This window comes from Hakea prostrata, chromosome 11, assembly GCF_041222555.1.
Source record: "Hakea prostrata isolate BN-2017 chromosome 11, UWA_Hpros_2, whole genome shotgun sequence".
In the NCBI taxonomy this organism is placed as follows: domain Eukaryota; kingdom Viridiplantae; phylum Streptophyta; class Magnoliopsida; order Proteales; family Proteaceae; genus Hakea; species Hakea prostrata.
This window is the reverse complement of record NC_142610.1, coordinates 26,252,440-26,270,634: the sequence shown is the minus strand read 5'-3', so window position 1 is coordinate 26,270,634 and position 18,195 is coordinate 26,252,440. Positions and strand designations below refer to the sequence as shown.

Sequence of the window (18,195 nt, the reverse complement as noted above, 5' to 3'; positions counted from 1 at the left end):
ATGGAATCATTTGAATATAATTGACATTTGAGGACAAGCACTCTGCACATACATCAAGATCATTCCAGCAAAGTGGGGACTCCCCTATGACAATCATGCTGTACAAAACTGATGTTAATATGATGATCATCATCATGGGGATGGAGATGGCACGCACAATAGACCACTGGAAGGTAAGATTCCAACTATTTCACTGTGTTAGAGTTGTGGATTTTGCTGTGAAGAAGTCACTGTGGTTCCATAAATGGATGCTTTTATTTTTGGTACAAATACAAACAGCCACAATAAATTAACGAACCCTCCAATGGTACATGACAGATGGGTTGAATTGACCGGACAAGAAAGGCTTAGAGGGGCATGGAGTGTCAGATGACCTGGATTATCACGGTGAAGAATCAGCTGAAATCATTATTGGACCATAATGTCAAATGAAGACTGATTTGAAAAGATCAACCATGTTGAACTGAAATTGATCGCTAGAAATGACTGACCCATGTTTACTATCCTATCTTTCCAACTTTGAAAGATAAAATAGTCACTTAGAGAGAGAGAGAATGGCAGCACACATATCATATCATGTCACAAAAATGATGCCATCTTTAATGGGAAGGATGTTGTGTAACTGATGTGTCTATTCTCGCATGTGCTTAAGCTAACATTTGCATTCTTCTAAGTGCAGCACCACCTAAGTATTCTCATGGGCAAATTTAGTATGGCTTTTGCACAAGTATAAGTTTGGAGACAATTTTGTACATCAGTAATATTTATTGATTGTTTCAATAAGGCTATATTGGTGATCTATTGATGATTGTCTCAAGACTTACTCGTATCCTAGTAGTCCAATCTCTTCTATACAAAATGTCAATAGCAAATTTGAAATTAGATGCAAGCGGATCTTTATATTTGCAAGTAATTTTATATGCAATTCATTTTCTACCTTCCCAAACTCAGTGAATTTGACACAAGAATAGTCTATTATGGATAGGTGTATGCATGAGAGCAGAGGGAAGGGAAGATAAGTTGGGTCGAGAGGATCTGCACTTCCCACCACCAGCATATGCAAAAATCTAGTCCTCGAGTAAGGTGCCCCCATCTTTGAAATTTTTTTTTTTTGGGTGAAAGCCCTATCTTGAGTCTACACCACTCATAATGTAAAACCACCATCTCAAGAAATTTGGGAAATTATATAGTACCAATAAGATTTCATAAATGAATTATTGGATCAAACCAAACCCTATTGCCCAAAAAAAATGAAAAATCGAACCAAACCCATGAAGCCAACCTCCAACCCTTGTCAGTATTTGATCATAGGGGGGCAAAGAAGCAACAATCAGAGAGAGAGAGAGAGAGAGAGAGAGAGGCAGTTCGGACGAAGAAGAAAGAGTGAAAGGCACGAGTCAAGGGAAGGCAATAAATGAGGAGGCAGGAGGGCCGATGAGCCTGATTATAAATCTCACAATCGTCACGTCGCTTTCCTTCGCTCCTACCGATACCCTCCCAGAATTCCACGCTTCCATCTTGCCTCTGCTTTTCTTTTCTCCTTAACCTATTATTCTCTCTCTCTCTCTCTCTCTCTCTCTCTCTCGCTTTCTCATCCCTATTCTCTATTGTCTCTCCATTCGTATCTCTTCTAGTCTTCTCTCCTTCTATATACGTATAACCCAGTCAACCTCCTCTCCTCTCCCATCACTTTCTTCTCTTCAAATCACAAAATTCTCTCTCCCTCTCCCGGCTTCTTTCATTCCCTTTGCTACTAATCTACTACCATCTTAGAACCCATTACTACAGTCACACTTCAACTCTTACTGAAGCTAACTAGTTAGCTAAAAATGTCGATGACAGGTTGCAATGATGGTAGTAATGGATTCAACATGTCTGATTCTTTCAACAGCAGGAAACTTCGTCCTCTCATGCCAAGGCCTACTTCTATCCATGGCTCTGATCTCTTCCCATATTTAGGTAACCTTCTTTTCTCCAGCTTAAGGTTGTTTCTGAAACTGGGTTGTTGATTTTGATTTAGGGTTTGAATTGTATCGTGTTGCAGCAACCATTACTGAGCAAAGCAACAGAGAGTTCAATATTGCACAACCTGCGGTGAATAGAAGATGGAACCCCACGCCTGAGCAGTTAAGGGCTTTAGAAGATTTGTATCGACGTGGGACTCGAACGCCCACAGCGGATCAAATCCAACACATCACTGCACAGCTTCGTCGGTTTGGTAATATTGAAGGCAAGAATGTGTTCTACTGGTTTCAGAACCACAAGGCAAGAGAAAGACAGAAACGCCGTCGTCGTTTGGAATCTCTTGCTGCTATTGATCACCAACAAGAACAAAACCATGACGCTGTAAGCTTGGAAAAGAAAGATTCAGGTACCCAGTACTTTCATACATGCCCACATGGAATATGCATATACAATCTGAGTTTTTAGGGTTACAAGAACTTGGTTTTCTTGAATTGTTACCACCGGCCAGAAAGGGTTTCCCTGGTTTTGTTTAATTTGTTGTTTATGAAAAAGCTTAATGGGTTCCTCTGTGCAGGTTCAACTAGGATTGCTGGCTTTGAAGCAAAACAGAACAGGAACTGGGTTTTCCCTACAAGCTGCAGTACATTTGCAGAGGTCTTCTATTCGTCTCCTTTGTCTAACACTTTTAGTTGGAAAAAGAAGAATAAAAAACCAATGATTAGAAGTAATTATAATTTTTATAGAGCTAATATAAGACTGACTAAAGTTCACAAGGAAGGTTATATGAAATCATAGAAAGGAGGGAACACAGAGAGAGAGAGAGAGAGTAAACAAAGGCTTTGCATGTTGGGAAACTAAAAGGGCTTAAAAGCTGCACTCTTTCCTTTCTGTCGGGCCTGTTGTTATGAAACTGAGCACTGGCTTTGGACTTTCGTGCCTAGTTTTAATTCACTCTTCCTTCTTTGCTTCTTCAACTTAATCTTTCTTCTTTTCCAGGAATCTGTATCAATGCAAAGAGCAGCCCTAGCAGAAAGTAGAGCAGATAGATGGGTTCAGTTTGAGGATAGAGAATTGCAGCAGAGGCCAAGCTCTGCAGAAACCCATGGCACGTGTCATATGATGCCTCCTCCTAGACCCACTACAGCTGCAACAAACCCACAGCTCATGATTTCCAAAGAGAGTCTTCAGGAAAACCTTTACAACAGTTATCAAAACAAAGAGGAATGTGGAGATTCTAACACACTTCAGCTCTTCCCTCTACGGAGCAGCGATGATTCCAATAGTTTTGGTGATGGTGTAAAAGAGACCAAGCTGATTTTTCAATCAATGAATAGAGACTTCACTCCGCACCAGTTTTTTGAGTTCCTTCCTATGAAGAATTGAATAAGGAGAATAACTTACCCATTTGTCATAATGTATGTTTTTGCCGTTATTGGAAACTTTTAGTGTTCTTGTTGTGAACTGCAAGGGTTGGTGGGAGTTAATTGTTTAGTGAGGTAGCTATGAGAGAGGTTTCCTTAAAACTGTGCTTCCACCATGTTGCTTAAATAAATGAAGAACTTCACGAAAGTGAAGATTGCCGGTTTCAATGTTGAAACTTGACAGCTACTCTACCTATCTCTCTCGCTCTCTCTCCCTCTATCTCTAATGCCCCCCTTATAGTAGTTTCAGAGAAAATTGATGGAGACTTTGGTTCTTCAATTGAGGTATTTGAACTGAAAAAGTTCCATTGATGTCGAAATAACTTACAATTTGGTTCCCTTTACAGAAGTTTTATCAAGTGACATTCCTCTTGAGGGAGGTTACTCTAAGGAGATAATGAACAAACTTGGGAAACTGATTACAATTGCACAATAAACAAATAAAGCTCGGAAAAGAAACTAAAATAAGACATTCCTGTAAACCATAGGAACAAAACTCAATCAATATATATATATATATATATATATATATATATATATATATATATATGGTAGTTTCATGATTTTACATATATATATAGTAGTTTCATGATGTGTAAAATCATTCTTGAGTCTCTAGATGAATGAGGTTTAAAGCTATTTAAAATCATAAGGGAATGAACTCCCATATTTATGCTTATATTTATTTATTTATTTATTTTATGAATACTCCCATATTTATTCACTTTGAGCATTTAAGTGGTCACGGATGGATGTCAGAGCGCATAGAGAACTTCAATACCAGGAAAAATATCAGGGACTAGTAGGAAAAAGCTTCCATTTCTAATTTTAGTTCCAAGTATTAGAAATATTTTGTGGAATCAGTTGCAGTGGTTCAAACTGGAAGCCTCCACTAGGATTATTCTGTCCTTATTTTCTATATATTGCATGAATCAAGAGCAAACTAGATGCTTAATCCTCCATGATCGACAGTAGCTCAAACCTTAGTGTGATCTTGGTGTAGCCACAGTTGGTGGAGAAACCCTAACTCCCCCCAATTTGAGGAAACTCAAAATAGTAAAAGTTTAGTCCATCAAGTACATAACAGTCACTTTGACTTAATGGGACGAACATGTAGAAGATCTTTACAAGACATCATGAGTTCAGATAAGAAGGTACCCATCAGCCTAATCAACTCACTTTCATGTTGTATGTGCATGATTTGTTAATATCTAACTCTTTAGTGGTACATGAAGTTACTGGTCGATCTAAAGGAAGTTACTTTTCTTGACTACTCTCTATCTGAGATTGCATGGGAGGGAGAGATTCAAATTTCCCTTTTGTTTCTGGGGATTTGGTTCTTCAGTATATAGTATTAACCAGTTAGAAATTAAGAAGAATAAAATAATAAATAAATTGAGTTGAGAGGATTCAGATAGACTGTAGAGGGAAGAAAAAGTGAAATAGTACTGTTGGGTATTGCCTTTGTTAGGGTTGGCAGTTGTGAAGGACCAACGAGGACCAAAAGTGGAGTCATTGTTTCAGTCTGAGTAAGAAAGATGCTTGAAGGTGGAAGGTGGAAGGAGCTGATGATGTTGTTGTCTTATTGAGACATGAGAGTGAAAGAGCCGACAAAACAGATCCAAACAAGCTTTTTCTGGAGCAATTAATGTTGAACATTGAAACACTAAGATCTCATAAGATTATGGTCGGTTCTTATCAACCTGCAAAACCCAATTCCCACCCTCTCTGGTTCTGCTTGTGTTACTATCTCTTGCCAGTTTTCTCTCTCTTTCTTTTGCTTTTTGTTTCCCTTTTGTCCTCTTAATAATACTACACAGACATTGAGAGAGAAAAGGCAAAAAATCATCACTCTATTTCAAGTTCCAGATGATTTTCTTGAAATGTTGACAACCAGAGTACTTTGACCTCCATGATGACCCATGTCTTCCAAAAAAAAAAAAAAAAGCTTAAAATCATACCAAATGCGCACAAAAATAACAATTTTCCTGCATAAATTGATGCCGCTAATTAATCAAATCAGACTTGCCACATCCTAGTTTCAAATTCTTTAGAACAGCCTTTGTCTTCAATAATTGGGGGTGGCCACATTTGGGAGGTCTCACATAAATTAAAGAGAAATAAAATATGAGAGAATGGAATGTAATTTGCAGGAGGAAGATGAGTTGACAGAGGTGAGAGAACAGATAAGAAGAGCCCAAAATCTGCCACAAAAATTGACTACACCTAAGCATAGTTAGACAGGACCCACAGTCCCAGCCTGATATGATGAGATCATCATGATGTAGCCCTCCTCATTATGCTATTGCTAGCCTCTCTAAATTCTTTTCACTTGCTTTTCCATCAAGTGCCTTCATTGGATCAGTACAAAGTTGTTTCAGAAACCAAAGCAAAACCCTAATCTCTACCAGTTGTGATTCTTCTGAAGCTTTCAACATATTAACTTAAGTCATTCAAAAATATAAAATTTATATAGAGAAAGAAATAAAAACCAGAATTTGAACCCTAATATCCCTTATTCTTGAACCATACTTACATTAATTCATCCAACAATTAATAAACCCTAACTCCCAGAACCGAAGAACCTATTGTCGCTTCTCATCGTGAGTATCATGGTGATAGCCCTGCAAATCTGAAAAGTCATTGATCTGGTGTAGCTGCTGTGCATAATATGGACGAGGAAAGTAGCAAGGCTTGTTGACCATGGTCATCTCATCAACCGTTGGAAACTTGGAATTGTAACAGATCTGACTAGAGATTGGAGCTACCATAGCAGGAGCATGATGATAAGGAATATTGCCATTGGATGTACCATAATAATTTCCCATGCCATCAATACCATTGATCATATGAGATGAATCCAAAGCATAACAGGGTTGGTGGTGGAAATGGTTCATCATCTGCATCTGCATCTGTATCTGCATGTTATCATCCATTGTAGTTCTACTGTAAGAGTCCCTGTAAACAGGAGGAGGAGGAAGAGGAAGAGGGAGAGGAGGGTTTTGATTCAGTGGAGGAACAGAGTATTCAATCAACCCAGCAACATCATCCAACACATAGTGATTCCCTTCGTTGATATCAATCATATCCTTCACAAATTCAATCTTTGAATCCAGAGATTGAGCAAGGTTCTTGAGCTGATCCACAGACAGGATATTCAAACGATCGTCCCAGGTGGGATACTTGGTTTTGCTGTTTTGTTGTCGCAGCTCTGTCAACTCTCTACGAAGCTTCTTGATTTGATCTTCAAAGAATTCTGGAATACCAATGTGACGATTCCCTCTTCCTTCTGTAGCTGTGCAGTTCTTTCTGAATCGATCAATGATGTGAAGAACATCTTCTCTTTTCTCTGGCCATGTCTCTACTTCGTTCAAACGATTACCTTGCATGGGATAGATGATCAAGCATGCATCAACACCACAAAGTGTAGAGAACTCGTAAGTTTTCTTCTTCAAACCCTTCTTTCTCTTTTGAAAAGTAGTGTTACGTGATCTTTCTTTCTCAATCAGTTCATACTTCACCTTTGCACGACCCATCTTCACTTTCTTGCTTCAACTGTTCGATCACTAACAAGGAAATTTACAATAAATAATCATATACCCATTGATGGAGAATAGGAAAAAAGAAAAAACCTTACCTGAATGGAGAAGATTACAATTATCCCACAAAAAAAAACTAAAAAACAATGACGGAAGAGTGAGGAACCAACTATTACCTTGTAGATGAAGAAAGGAATGCAGAGCGTCAGAGAGTGTCCTTAGATGTGAACACTGATCTTTGAAAATATATAGCAGGATTTTGTTAAAAAAGGAATAATTGAGTAGATTGAGAATCAAATATTGAGAGCTTGTAAATCTCCAGTATTTCAATAAATTTATCTATTTCTAAAATGGAAAACGAGATCTAAGGTTTCATTTTTTTCCAAAAAGAGAAATTTTGGAAATTTGGAAAGCCAGCTAGCTCGAGAATATTCAAATCAAAACATAATCTTGTAGAGATTCAGTAATTATCGATCTTGGGTGTTCTCTGTGGAATCAAAAATTACTACTGATTGAGAAAAGGGGTTAAAAAGACAACTGAGCAACATGCATTGAAAGTAAAATATATTCGTTGGGAGGAATTTCCTTTGGGCCTACGGGTCGTCATGGATCGTGTCCCTTAAGGGTATTCCAGCATCATATTAACTTGTCCGACACTCACATGAGATAGTGAGATCCACATTCATACGATCTGTGTGTGTCAAGGTAGGTGGCTCCCACACTCATGTGGGTCTCGAAAAATGGTCTGACAAGCAAGTTAGGTGAAGAGGATCTTCACTTTATTTAGCTATTAGTCATACGGATGGATTAATTAGCCGATTAATTTACTTAGATTTGTTTTCTTATTTTTGTAAAATTTTCAGAATAAATAAAAAAGAAAATGAAAATTTTACATTACAATCCCTTTCCTTTTATGGGTGGTTTTTACTTTTTGGCAATGGACAGGACCAGAAGGTGGTTGATTTTCAGCATGGTGAAGAAAGAAGATAGGTGAAGGGGAAGTCATTCATCTACTTACATGGTTTTTTAAGAATAAGGTACCAATGGTAAAATGGTAATTTCATTCGCTTTTTATTTTAAAATAAAGGTATCATGGTTACGTTAACACTTATGTGACGGTATTAGTTTCAGCTAGAACTAAATGTAATTTTAGTGATTAAAGTGACTTAACTCGATTTAAAGCACGAGTTAAGGAACCCTAATGTAAATTTTTCAAAGAAAATTAATAGTAAAGAAACTTAAGAAATCAAAGACTAGAAGAAGAGTAGAACAAAGAGAAGTTGCTAAATTCTTAAATTCAAACCTAATAATTCTCACTAATAAAATTTCAAAAAATATCAATGGGTAGTTAAAATTTTGTATTCAATCTACATTTATACCCAAAAACAAAATAATCCAAATACGATCCAAATTCGATTGAATCTCCGAAAATCAATAGGATCTTATCTAAATCCGTCCAAATACAATGCTATGTAGATATAATACTGCCAATATCCAATCTGAATTGTTAATGGAGGGTTGGTAGAGTGGTAAGATCCATCCTTCTCAGTGGAGAGGTCATGGGTTTGACCCTTGCGAACGACAAAGCTCCCTTTGAGGATGTAATCTAGGTGAGCACAAGCTGGCCTGAATGAACCTCATATCCCTTCCACTTGAGATTACATTTGCTTCACTATCTACTAACCTACCATTGAAACTTCCCATATATTGATCTTCCACATTATGCTCATTTCTCATCTTTTCTTCCTATTTATTGTCTTCTCTTTCTTTAAACTTGGGTTAAGAAAATTTTTGAAAACAAATCTTATTGGTATTTAAAATGTCATTCCTAATTAGAAACTATCTACTCAATCCCTATTTATTCTCTCCTCTCTTTTTTTTTTTTTCTATTTATTTTCTTCCCTTTTTATAAGCATGGGTTAAGGAAAATTTGAAAAAAAAATATTCTCCACAATTAGGTATTCTTTCTCAATTTATTTATTATTTTTTTAAATCTTTTTTTGTTATTCTCTTTATTTGATTTTATATTTTCTTTTTTCTTTGTTGCTTCTACAATTTTGTATCTGATTTTATATCGTAAATAAAATATCTATAGTTAGTAATGTAAATAATTACCATTGGTTTGCATCTCCAACAAACAAACAAGAAAAAAAAAATTAGTTTGCATTTTTTACCAAAGAGAATTTTGGTCAGCATGTAGCTTTTTAGGGTTGAAGTCATGTGTTAGCATCTAACTTCTCGACCCTTTGGAATTCCCGGACCAGCTCTCTCAATATATTGCTGAAGGGAGACAAAAAGCAACGGTTCTTCATAACCTAAATATTTATTTTTGTAACTTATACTTTTTTATTATAATTTAAAGTTTCTTTTTCTTTCCAAAAGAAATTCAAAAATAACCAAGATTGAAAAAGGAATCGAGAAAGAGAGCAGGGTTAGAGTAGGGTTCAACCTCTTAGAAAAGGAATCGAGAAAGATTGCCATACACCCTTGAGATCGGATCTATTTATATACAGATAGGTAGATGGAAGAAATGATTTGACACTTATTAGAGCTAAGGCAGAGGCAGAGTTGGATAATCGGACTCACCTAGGGCTACTGGGTGAGTGTTTCGCATTCGTCAATCTTTTGATTATCAGTGGATCCTTCTGCTGCAGGTATTGATCTTCCGTTCAATAGTTTCTCTGTTTGTTTGCTGGTCTTGGTAAGTTAGCGCATGCATGGCTTCCCTTCCTAGCTGCTCCTCAACTGTAAATTGCCATTGCCATTGCCATTGCCCTTGCTATGGTGGTTTCAAGAATAATATTATCAGTACTCCTGCGATTATGACACTACTTCCGGACAAAATCTTGATGATAATACTAAACAAATTAGACTTGGTGGAGTTCCATCGTGTTGGTGCTGTCTGTAGATTGTGGCGTCACAAACTCTTTAAGCCTAAATTCCTTAAACCTCAATTCCCATTGCTTATGCTTTCCTTCTCAGAATCAAGACGTGATCTTGATCATCAGGGGTTTTTCAGTGCCTTCCATGACAAAGTTTACGACTTAAAAATGCCTAAACTCCGTGGTGCTCGGTGTTGTGGGTCTAATTGGGGATGGTTGATTATGTTGGGTAATGTTGAAGGATGCATGTTTCTTTACAATCCATTTACTAGGGTTCGCATTGAACTTCCCCCTAAATCTACTGTTCCTCGTATTCACCTTTTTGATTACTGTCATCCGAACCCAGACTACATTCGCAAGGCTATGTTGTTGTCGCCTGCTTCTGCTACTGCTAACAACTTTAATTTGGATAAAAACAAGCTCAAGCTAGTTGCATCCTCAGGTGATTGTTTGGTCATAGCTCTTTATTTGGGCCATCATCTGGCCTTCTGTAGGCCTGGGAATCAGGCGTGGACTGTGTGCGATGGCTTTATCAATAATCTTTATGGAATTGAAGACTTTATTGTCTATGATGGAAGACTGTATGCCATCCGGCAAAACTTTGATCTTATACTCTTGGAGTTACTTCCTCAGATAAGAGAAACAAGTTGTAACATTGCTCCTCCTTCAATAGATTTATATTCAATATATCCTGGTGGACCTTGTTTCAGTTCTCTTTATTTGGTGGAATCTCGTGGAGAGTTGCTAATGGTTATAAGATGGATTAAATCGGATTCAAATGATCCACAATCTTTCACAACTTACATGTTCTGGGTATTTAAGTTAGATCTACAGCAGCGATGTTGGATTAAGGTTGAGGACCTGGGTGACCAAATGCTATTTATTGGCACAAGCACTGGTTTATCTTGTTCAGAAATTCACTACGATGGATTTAAAAGAAATTCTATATACTTCACATGTGAGAATTTTTACCATTGTTCTGCCAGTGAAGAAGAAACAATAGCATGTGATGATTTGGGTGTGTTTCACTTAGAACACAACAGCATTGAGTACAATTTGTATCCCACTTATTTTCATTCTCATGTGTCTCCGCCCATCTGGTTTGCACCCATCCCTTGGTACGAAGGAGAAGAAGATGATCTGTGGACAGTTCAGCTGTCGAAGAGGGTAAGTCATTTGATTTTTTTGCTTTATTTATTTTTATATTCTTTATTTTTATGTTTGTGTTATGTGGAATGGTTCCTTTCTATTTTGTCCTGCTTATCAATGAATATATGATATATTGGTTTCCAATTTTTTTTACAATGTTTCAATAAGAAGTTCTCTTGCAATGCAAGTGTTGGTTAAGTTTGTTAGATAGATCTAGATTGAAAGCTGTATTTTGCCCTTCTTAAATGCAGTTGTCTTAATAATATTGGTTTTTTGTTTGTGCGAGGCGTTCTGGTAATTCTGCTTGTTGGTTTGCCTTCTCCGTTGACGTTTTCCTTTCGTGTTTCCCTTGTCCCTCTCCTTTGCCTTGCTGTTCCGGTTTTTGTTTCCGGTTGTTGTCCTTCCTCTTTCACATCCTTTTGGCCATTTGGTGTACCCACACTCCCAAAGAAAAGGCACTTTCTTTCAAGAGCTTCATATGAAGTCATGGTGTTGGGAACTTATTAATTTTTAGATAAGGTTCTCCAGCCCCACTATGTTTGAAATTTGCATGTGAATCACTTATTCATACACTTTTTCATTGTGAATATATGCAAAACAATGTTGGAGGCTTCCCCTCTCCAAATAGACACCTCAGAATTTCAGGTTCTTCATTGTTTAATTGGATGAAATTTATTCATGAATAATTTTTAGGATATGCATGCAGATTTACAAACAGTTGATATCACTTGGTCATTCTTTTGTTGCTGTGTTTGTAATTCACCTAATAGAGCCCCTTTTGGAGGCCTACCTATGAATATTGCTCAAATCATGACTTGGCTCTCTATGCAGGTAGCTAAAATCCAAGTCTCTCGTTCACCGCAAACATCAAATCAGCAGGTTCGCTCAATTGTAAATTGTCATTGCCATTGCCATTGCCATGGTGGTTTCAAGAATAATAATATAATTGCAGCTATGTTTGTGGCAGCACTTCCGGAGGAAATCTTGATGATAATACTAAACAAATTAGACTTGGTGGAGTTTCATCGTATTGGTGCAGTTTGTAGATTATGGCGTGACAAACTCTTTAAGCCTGGATTTCTTAAACCTCAATTCCCATGGCTGATGCTTTCCTTCTCAGAATCAAAACGTTATCTTCATCATCAGGGGTTTTTCAGTGCCTTCCATGGCAAAGTCTATAACTTAGAAATGCCTAAACTCCGTGGTGCTCGGTGTTGTGGGTCTAACTGGGGATGGTTGATAATGTTGGGTAATGTGGAGGGATTTATGTTTCTTTACAATCCATTTACTAGGGTTCACATTGAACTTCCCCATAAATCTACTCTTCCTTTTATTCCTCATTTTGAGGAGGATTATCTGCTCCCAAACTACATTGACAAGGCTATGTTGCTGTCGCCTGCTTCTGATACCGCTAGCAACTTTAATTTGGATGAAAACAAGTTCAACATGGTTGGATCCCCAAGTTCAGTTGCAACCAATCCAGATGATTATTTGGTCGTAGCTCTTTATTTGAGTCATTGTCTAACGTTCTGTAGGCTCGGGGATCGGGCGTGGACACATGACTATATCAAGTATCCTAAGAATATTGAAGACTTTATTGTCTATGATGGAAGACTGTACACCATCAAGACAACCAATGATCTTGTACTCTTGGACTTACTTCCTCAGGTAAGAGAAACAAGTTGTAACATTGCTCCTCCTTCATTAATAGATTTAGATTTAGCAAACTCTATTAGGGGTCATTACAAGTATCGTTATTTGGTGGAATTTCGTGGAGAGTTGCTAATGATTATAAGATGGACTAAATTTGGTTCATTTTATTCACCATCTCCCTCAACTGTCATGTTCTGGCTATTCAAGTTAGACCTACAGCATCGATGTTGGGTTAGAGTTGAGGACTTGGGTGACCAAATGCTATTTATTGGCACAAACACTGGGTTCTCTTGTTCAGCACTTCAGTACGATGGATTCAAAGGAAATTGCATATACTTCACAGATCAATTCTTTTATTTCATTCGTTCAGCCATTGATTTAAGAACAACAGCATGTGATGATCTGGGTGTATTTCACTTGGAAGATAACAGAATTGAATTCAACATCTGTCCGACTTATTTTCATTCCTATATGTCTCCACCAGTTTGGTTTGCACCCATCCCTTGATACGGAGGAGAGGAAGTGCATTTGTGGACAGTTCAGTTGTTGAAGAGGATATGTGTTTTCTTATTCACTTTTAAGATGAAACTGTGTTCTTTTGTTCTGATCAGTGTTCTTTTGTTAAAATGAAACGTTGGAATTACAATGACTAAGACACTTTGATGAGACTAACTTAAAAATTCACCATGACTTCTGTAAAATTCACTAATTCATTTTAATAGGTGTGTGTTATTTGCTGTGGTACGCTGACTTTGAACCTTCAGGGGTTGTCGGGCAAGGGATGTTCGGGCACTTGGTCTTTGATTTTAACCCCAAGCACGCAATAATGTCCAGGAAATTTTCTGACTTACCCTTTAATTTAATTCAATTTTTTAATTATCGATCTTGGATGTTTACTTACTTTACATACTCCTTCTATTTTACCCTGATTTAGTAATTATAATGATCTTGGGTGTTTTCTGTGGAATCAAAAAGTACTACTAATATTTCCGTTGAGAGGAGTTTCCTTTGTGTCTATGGGCGTAATGGATCGTGTCTATTAAGGGTATTCGAGCCATCATATTATATTCTCGATCCTCTTCACCTAACTTGTCCGACACTCACATGAAATAGTGGGACCCGCATGATACGTTTGTGTCACACACATAGAGTTAATGGTATTTCATAACTAATTGATTAAGCAGCAGCTCGTAGACCACCGGAAAAAGAATATTTATTATTTGACCCATATCTTGCATAAGAGCTTGAATGGCAATCCATAAAAAACACCTATATTGGATCAGCTAGAACAAGACGAGCTAAAAGGATTCGCAGTAACAATAGTTGAAGACCGCGATAGATGGTCCCAGGATACTAGGATAGTATGTGTCCCACACTCATGTGGTTTGTCGAAGGGAGGGTTGTCTCACAAGCAGGTCGAGTGAAGAGGATCTCCACTTTATTACGCTATTACTCATACACATCGATTAATTAGCTGATGAATTTACTTTGGTTTTTTTTTTGTTATTTTTGTAAAATTTTCAAAATAAATGAAAAAGAAAATGAAAATTTTACATTACAATCCCTTTCCTTTCTTGGGTGGTTTTTGGCGGTGGACACAAGCCAAGAGGTGGTTGATTTTCGGTAGGGTGAAGAAAGAAGATGGGTGAAGGGGGAATTCATTCACCTACCTATAAGATGTTAATTGATGGGAAATTTTTTAACATGTATAATCATATAATAGGCAATTTTCAATTCCCAACTTTAAATTATATTTGATATTTTATAATATTTTGGTTCCTTTTTAAGTTTTATTTAATCATATTTTCATTTATTTGTCGATTTCTTTTTAGATAAGAAAAATCAAATCTTCCCTCTATTCGGTGGTTTCTTTTTAGAAGATAAATTTTAATTTAAAGTTAATTTTTATAGTTGATTAAGGATAGTATTTATAACTTGAAAAAAGAGTAAATAAGTAAAAAATAACTGTAGAGTTATTTTTGAGATTTTGAAAAAATATATATATAGATGACACATCATCATCAGTAAACTAACGGAACTTAAGGTAAAGAGCATTAGTAATTTTAGACAAAATTAAAGGTTGGATTAACAATTTTAAAAAGTACAAGAGATAAAGTAGTAATAAAATGAAAATACAAAGAGACAACAATAATTATTCTAAATAAAAAATAAGAATTATATTTATATTAATAACCACTTCTGTTTTCTTATTTACTTGCAAGATGAAACAGTGTTCTATAGGACAATCAATCATATCCTATCTATCTCTAATGTTGCGGTTATATTTATTTATTTATTTATATTTTTAAAAGTGTTATTAATTGTTATTGAAAGCCATACTTTTGTTGTGAACAATGGTACACAAATATCCATTTATCATTGGCATGATATTTCTGTATTAAGCTAATTCCCTAATGAAGTCACCAACTTTTACTTTGTTTCTCATATGGAATATATGAGAAAAAAATTATGTTAAAATGAAACATTGGAATTACAATGACTAAGATATTGGAGGAGACTAAATTAAAATATCGGTACAATTCAATGATTCAGTGGTAATATATTCATCCAATAAATTTTAATTCGTTTGTTATTTTGTCATGGTTGTTATTTAACCATTTTATTAATATTAGTCTTAAAATTTGAAAAATCTCTGCAATTTGTTTATTTCTTATACTTGCAGTGACTGTAATTTTTGAACTCCTAATACAAAAATGATGGGCATACTTTTCATTGGTCTTCGTCCCATAAGTTACTAGGAAACGTTCGACATTGTTTGCAAGTATGTAATTTTGATTTATTGGCATTTTTTTATCTTAATTATTCTTTCATTTCGCACTAATTTTCTTCTTCTTTTCCAGCGGGAGGAGATACTAAACCGAAATGCATTTTCTGTTCTTCTAGAAAATCATTTGAAAGATCACAATGGTCAAAAAATTGTAATTTTCATTTTATTTTAAAAAACAATAGGTACAAATATCAACGTGTATACTAGGGTAAAAAAAAAATCCAAAGAGGAACTTTTGACTAAAACTTAGATTACAAAGATAGTTTGTTTCATCTTTGAAATTCAAATACTAGTTTTACTTTTTTTTTTTTTTTTTTCCAGATCTTTTGACCAAAACTTAGATTACCGTTTTTTTCAGCCAGTTTTCTCCTTTTTTTTATAATGTTCAAACGGATCTAGAAGGATTTTCATAGACTTGGCATTGCAATGCCAAGATTTCTCTCTATAATCTTGTACATGTAATATATAAAAATATATTCATAATGGGTTTTTCTTTCCTGTATTATTGTTAAAATCCAGTAATTAAGTAGTTTTTCATGCAAGATTCAAGTTTATAGCTTTTTTCATTCAACGAATTATTTTCAATTGTATTGTAGGTTTGATAAACTCCAAATCTTACTTCTTTTGGTTTTTACTTTGTTTAGTCAAAAGTCTTTTCTAAAAATATGGGATATTTGAAGTTTGTTTTTGGTGTTTATCATGGTTACATGCATGCAGCTTGATTACATTTTGAATAATGGATGCACTTTATCTTATGAGTTTATATATGCAACTACTATATTATGTTTGTAGATATTATATAAGTGGTAATGGTGGAAGTATATTAGGTGTTGTATGGTGAATGGGGGCAATATATAGAATGTCTTGCTATTTATTGACAAATTGATGGAAATTGGCTATATGTAGGATTCCATTAGGGGATATCATTTTCGAATACTGAGATTTACCTCTTTTGACATACCATGGATTTTTTTTATTTTTGGTTGCCAACCCCGGTTTCCAAGGCTTTGCCCTGACTAATCCGATGTTCGACCCGGTCGCACACATGGCTGTGGTGGGTGAGTCTCTTAGCGAGGATTTTTTGCGTCCACAAGGTTTCGATATTGAAATATTTAAGTAGACTTATAACCCAAGTAATCTGTTTATGCAAAAGAGGCGGTGTTTCCTTAATTGATTAATAGAGCTCACCTAATATTTTTCTCCCAACTATCTCTTAGCCTGTAGATGAATGTTCACACTAAGCAAGGAACAAAATTTTGCCAGAGTTCGCCGGTTCACTACCTCGCGAATAGGGCGAATTGGCGAAATCTTGCTGAAATTTCGACGAGATTTGGCCCTTGATTCGGCATATTTTGACCCCTCATTTCGGGAGGTATTTTTGGTTATTTTGGACTTAAATTTGATGTCTACCCTAATTTGATGCCAATACTTAGTAAATTTAAATTATTTCCTATAAATTCTTCCATGTAAATTCTCATTTTTAATCACATTTAAAATGTTACTTATGATGTATAAATTATTGGGATATAATTGTAAAGATTACCCGTTGACCTTGAAAATTCTATTACATAATTTAAATGTTTCCATAAATTATTTTATGTATATACTCTTCCCTAACCACATTTGACCCGTTGCTTTTTGAGGCATAAATCACTCGGATATAATTGATAAGATTGTTCATTGATCTTGAAGATATTGCTAAAAAGTATCTTCCTAATTTGAATTATTTCCAAGAATTATTTTATGTAGATTCTCTTCCCTAACCACATTTGAAACATTGTCATTTGAGGCTTAAATCATTATAACATAATTGTTAAGATTCTCCATTTACCTTAAAGATTCCGCTATAAAATCGCGAGAGATCTTCAAAATATTGAGATTTTCACAATATATCGTGAAATTCGACAATATATCGCGAAATGTCACCAGTTTTCTGCGATTTTTGGACCATGTTGGTTTCTTCCTCTCACATAATGAGCTTCCAACTTTTTTTCTTTTCTATTCAACACGGGAATATTCCAGCCTTCTCATTGGGATTCATTGTTGTTTTTCGTATTTCATTTTCCTAAATGGATATTTTTCCAAATTCAAGAAACTTAAGAGACATTATCCATTTAGAAGATTACTTGGTTACAAGCTACTGCAACTGGTACTTTTAACTTGTGATGGATGATGTTTATGTATAACATGTCGGCAAAATTGACTTAAAAAAAAAAAATCGCCAAATGTGATGATCCAATTTTTCAATCTATTTCTATCATAGATGCCAGTCACAATGATTTTTAGATGCTTTAGTTGCTGGGTTGTGCTTCAGTGCTACACAATTAATATACAATATTGAGCTGCATACAGTCGGAATTTAAAGTGATGGTCGGTCTCGACCACCATAATTAAGCCAAATGCTTAGTTGCTATGCCCTTTCTAGTGTAGATACTAATATTGATAAATATTACAATGACCAATAAACTAAAGAGTTCATATCAGAGTGGGGATTCCTTGTCATATACTTTTACACAATATGAGCTTTTCCATCTCTTTAAGTCTTAATCACAAATTATAAATTCTTTTATCAAAAAAAATCCATCTATTCTTAATTCTCTATTTGCTGGATTTTATTTTAGGCACCAGGTTTCGATCTAATCATTTATATTAATTAATATAAATCTAATTAATAATGGCGGTTAACATGTTCTACTCGTAATTAGTTTAATTAAAGGTTAATCCTATTGTTATGAAGTGTCACGTACATAAAAGATGGATAGAAAACAGATTCTCCCATTAAAATACAAACATGCAAT

The 18,195-nt window shown here is 35.5% G+C and overlaps 3 protein-coding genes across 3 annotated transcripts; 2 read left to right on the top strand and 1 right to left on the bottom strand.

Annotated features, from left to right (window-relative positions):
• Positions 1 to 1,764: 1,764 nt before the first annotated feature.
• LOC149001214 (uncharacterized) lies at positions 1,765 to 3,470 on the top strand. Its single transcript, XM_089140732.1, has 4 exons — positions 1,765 to 1,959; positions 2,045 to 2,371; positions 2,540 to 2,619; positions 2,962 to 3,470. Exons 1-4 carry the CDS (start codon positions 1,830 to 1,832, stop codon positions 3,346 to 3,348), a joined length of 924 nt encoding a protein of 307 aa, XP_088996858.1. The 5' UTR covers positions 1,765 to 1,829; the 3' UTR covers positions 3,349 to 3,470.
• A 2,501-nt stretch (positions 3,471 to 5,971) lies between these two features.
• Positions 5,972 to 6,922, bottom strand: LOC149001213 (uncharacterized). Its single transcript, XM_089139276.1, has one exon. The coding sequence runs from the start codon at positions 6,920 to 6,922 to the stop codon at positions 5,972 to 5,974; it is 951 nt and encodes a 316-aa protein (XP_088995402.1).
• A 2,720-nt stretch (positions 6,923 to 9,642) lies between these two features.
• Positions 9,643 to 13,116, top strand: LOC149001212 (uncharacterized). Its single transcript, XM_089139275.1, has 2 exons — positions 9,643 to 10,974; positions 11,788 to 13,116. Exons 1-2 carry the CDS (start codon positions 9,643 to 9,645, stop codon positions 13,114 to 13,116), a joined length of 2,661 nt encoding a protein of 886 aa, XP_088995401.1.
• Positions 13,117 to 18,195: the final 5,079 nt, after the last annotated feature.

What these genes read in the sequence shown, in the direction of transcription:
- LOC149001213 (XM_089139276.1), bottom strand. Translation starts at nt 6,922, where the DNA reads ATGGGTCGTGCAAAGGTGAAGTATGAACTGATTGAGAAAGAAAGATCA.
- LOC149001212 (XM_089139275.1), top strand. Translation starts at nt 9,643, where the DNA reads ATGGCTTCCCTTCCTAGCTGCTCCTCAACTGTAAATTGCCATTGCCAT. An exon ending in CAGTTCAGCTGTCGAAGAGG is followed by an intron (nt 10,975 to 11,787) that starts GTAAGTCATTTG and finishes CTCTCTATGCAG; the next exon opens with GTAGCTAAAATCCAAGTCTC.
- LOC149001214 (XM_089140732.1), top strand. Translation starts at nt 1,830, where the DNA reads ATGTCGATGACAGGTTGCAATGATGGTAGTAATGGATTCAACATGTCT. An exon ending in CTTGGAAAAGAAAGATTCAG is followed by an intron (nt 2,372 to 2,539) that starts GTACCCAGTACT and finishes TCCTCTGTGCAG; the next exon opens with GTTCAACTAGGATTGCTGGC. An exon ending in GCTGCAGTACATTTGCAGAG is followed by an intron (nt 2,620 to 2,961) that starts GTCTTCTATTCG and finishes CTTCTTTTCCAG; the next exon opens with GAATCTGTATCAATGCAAAG.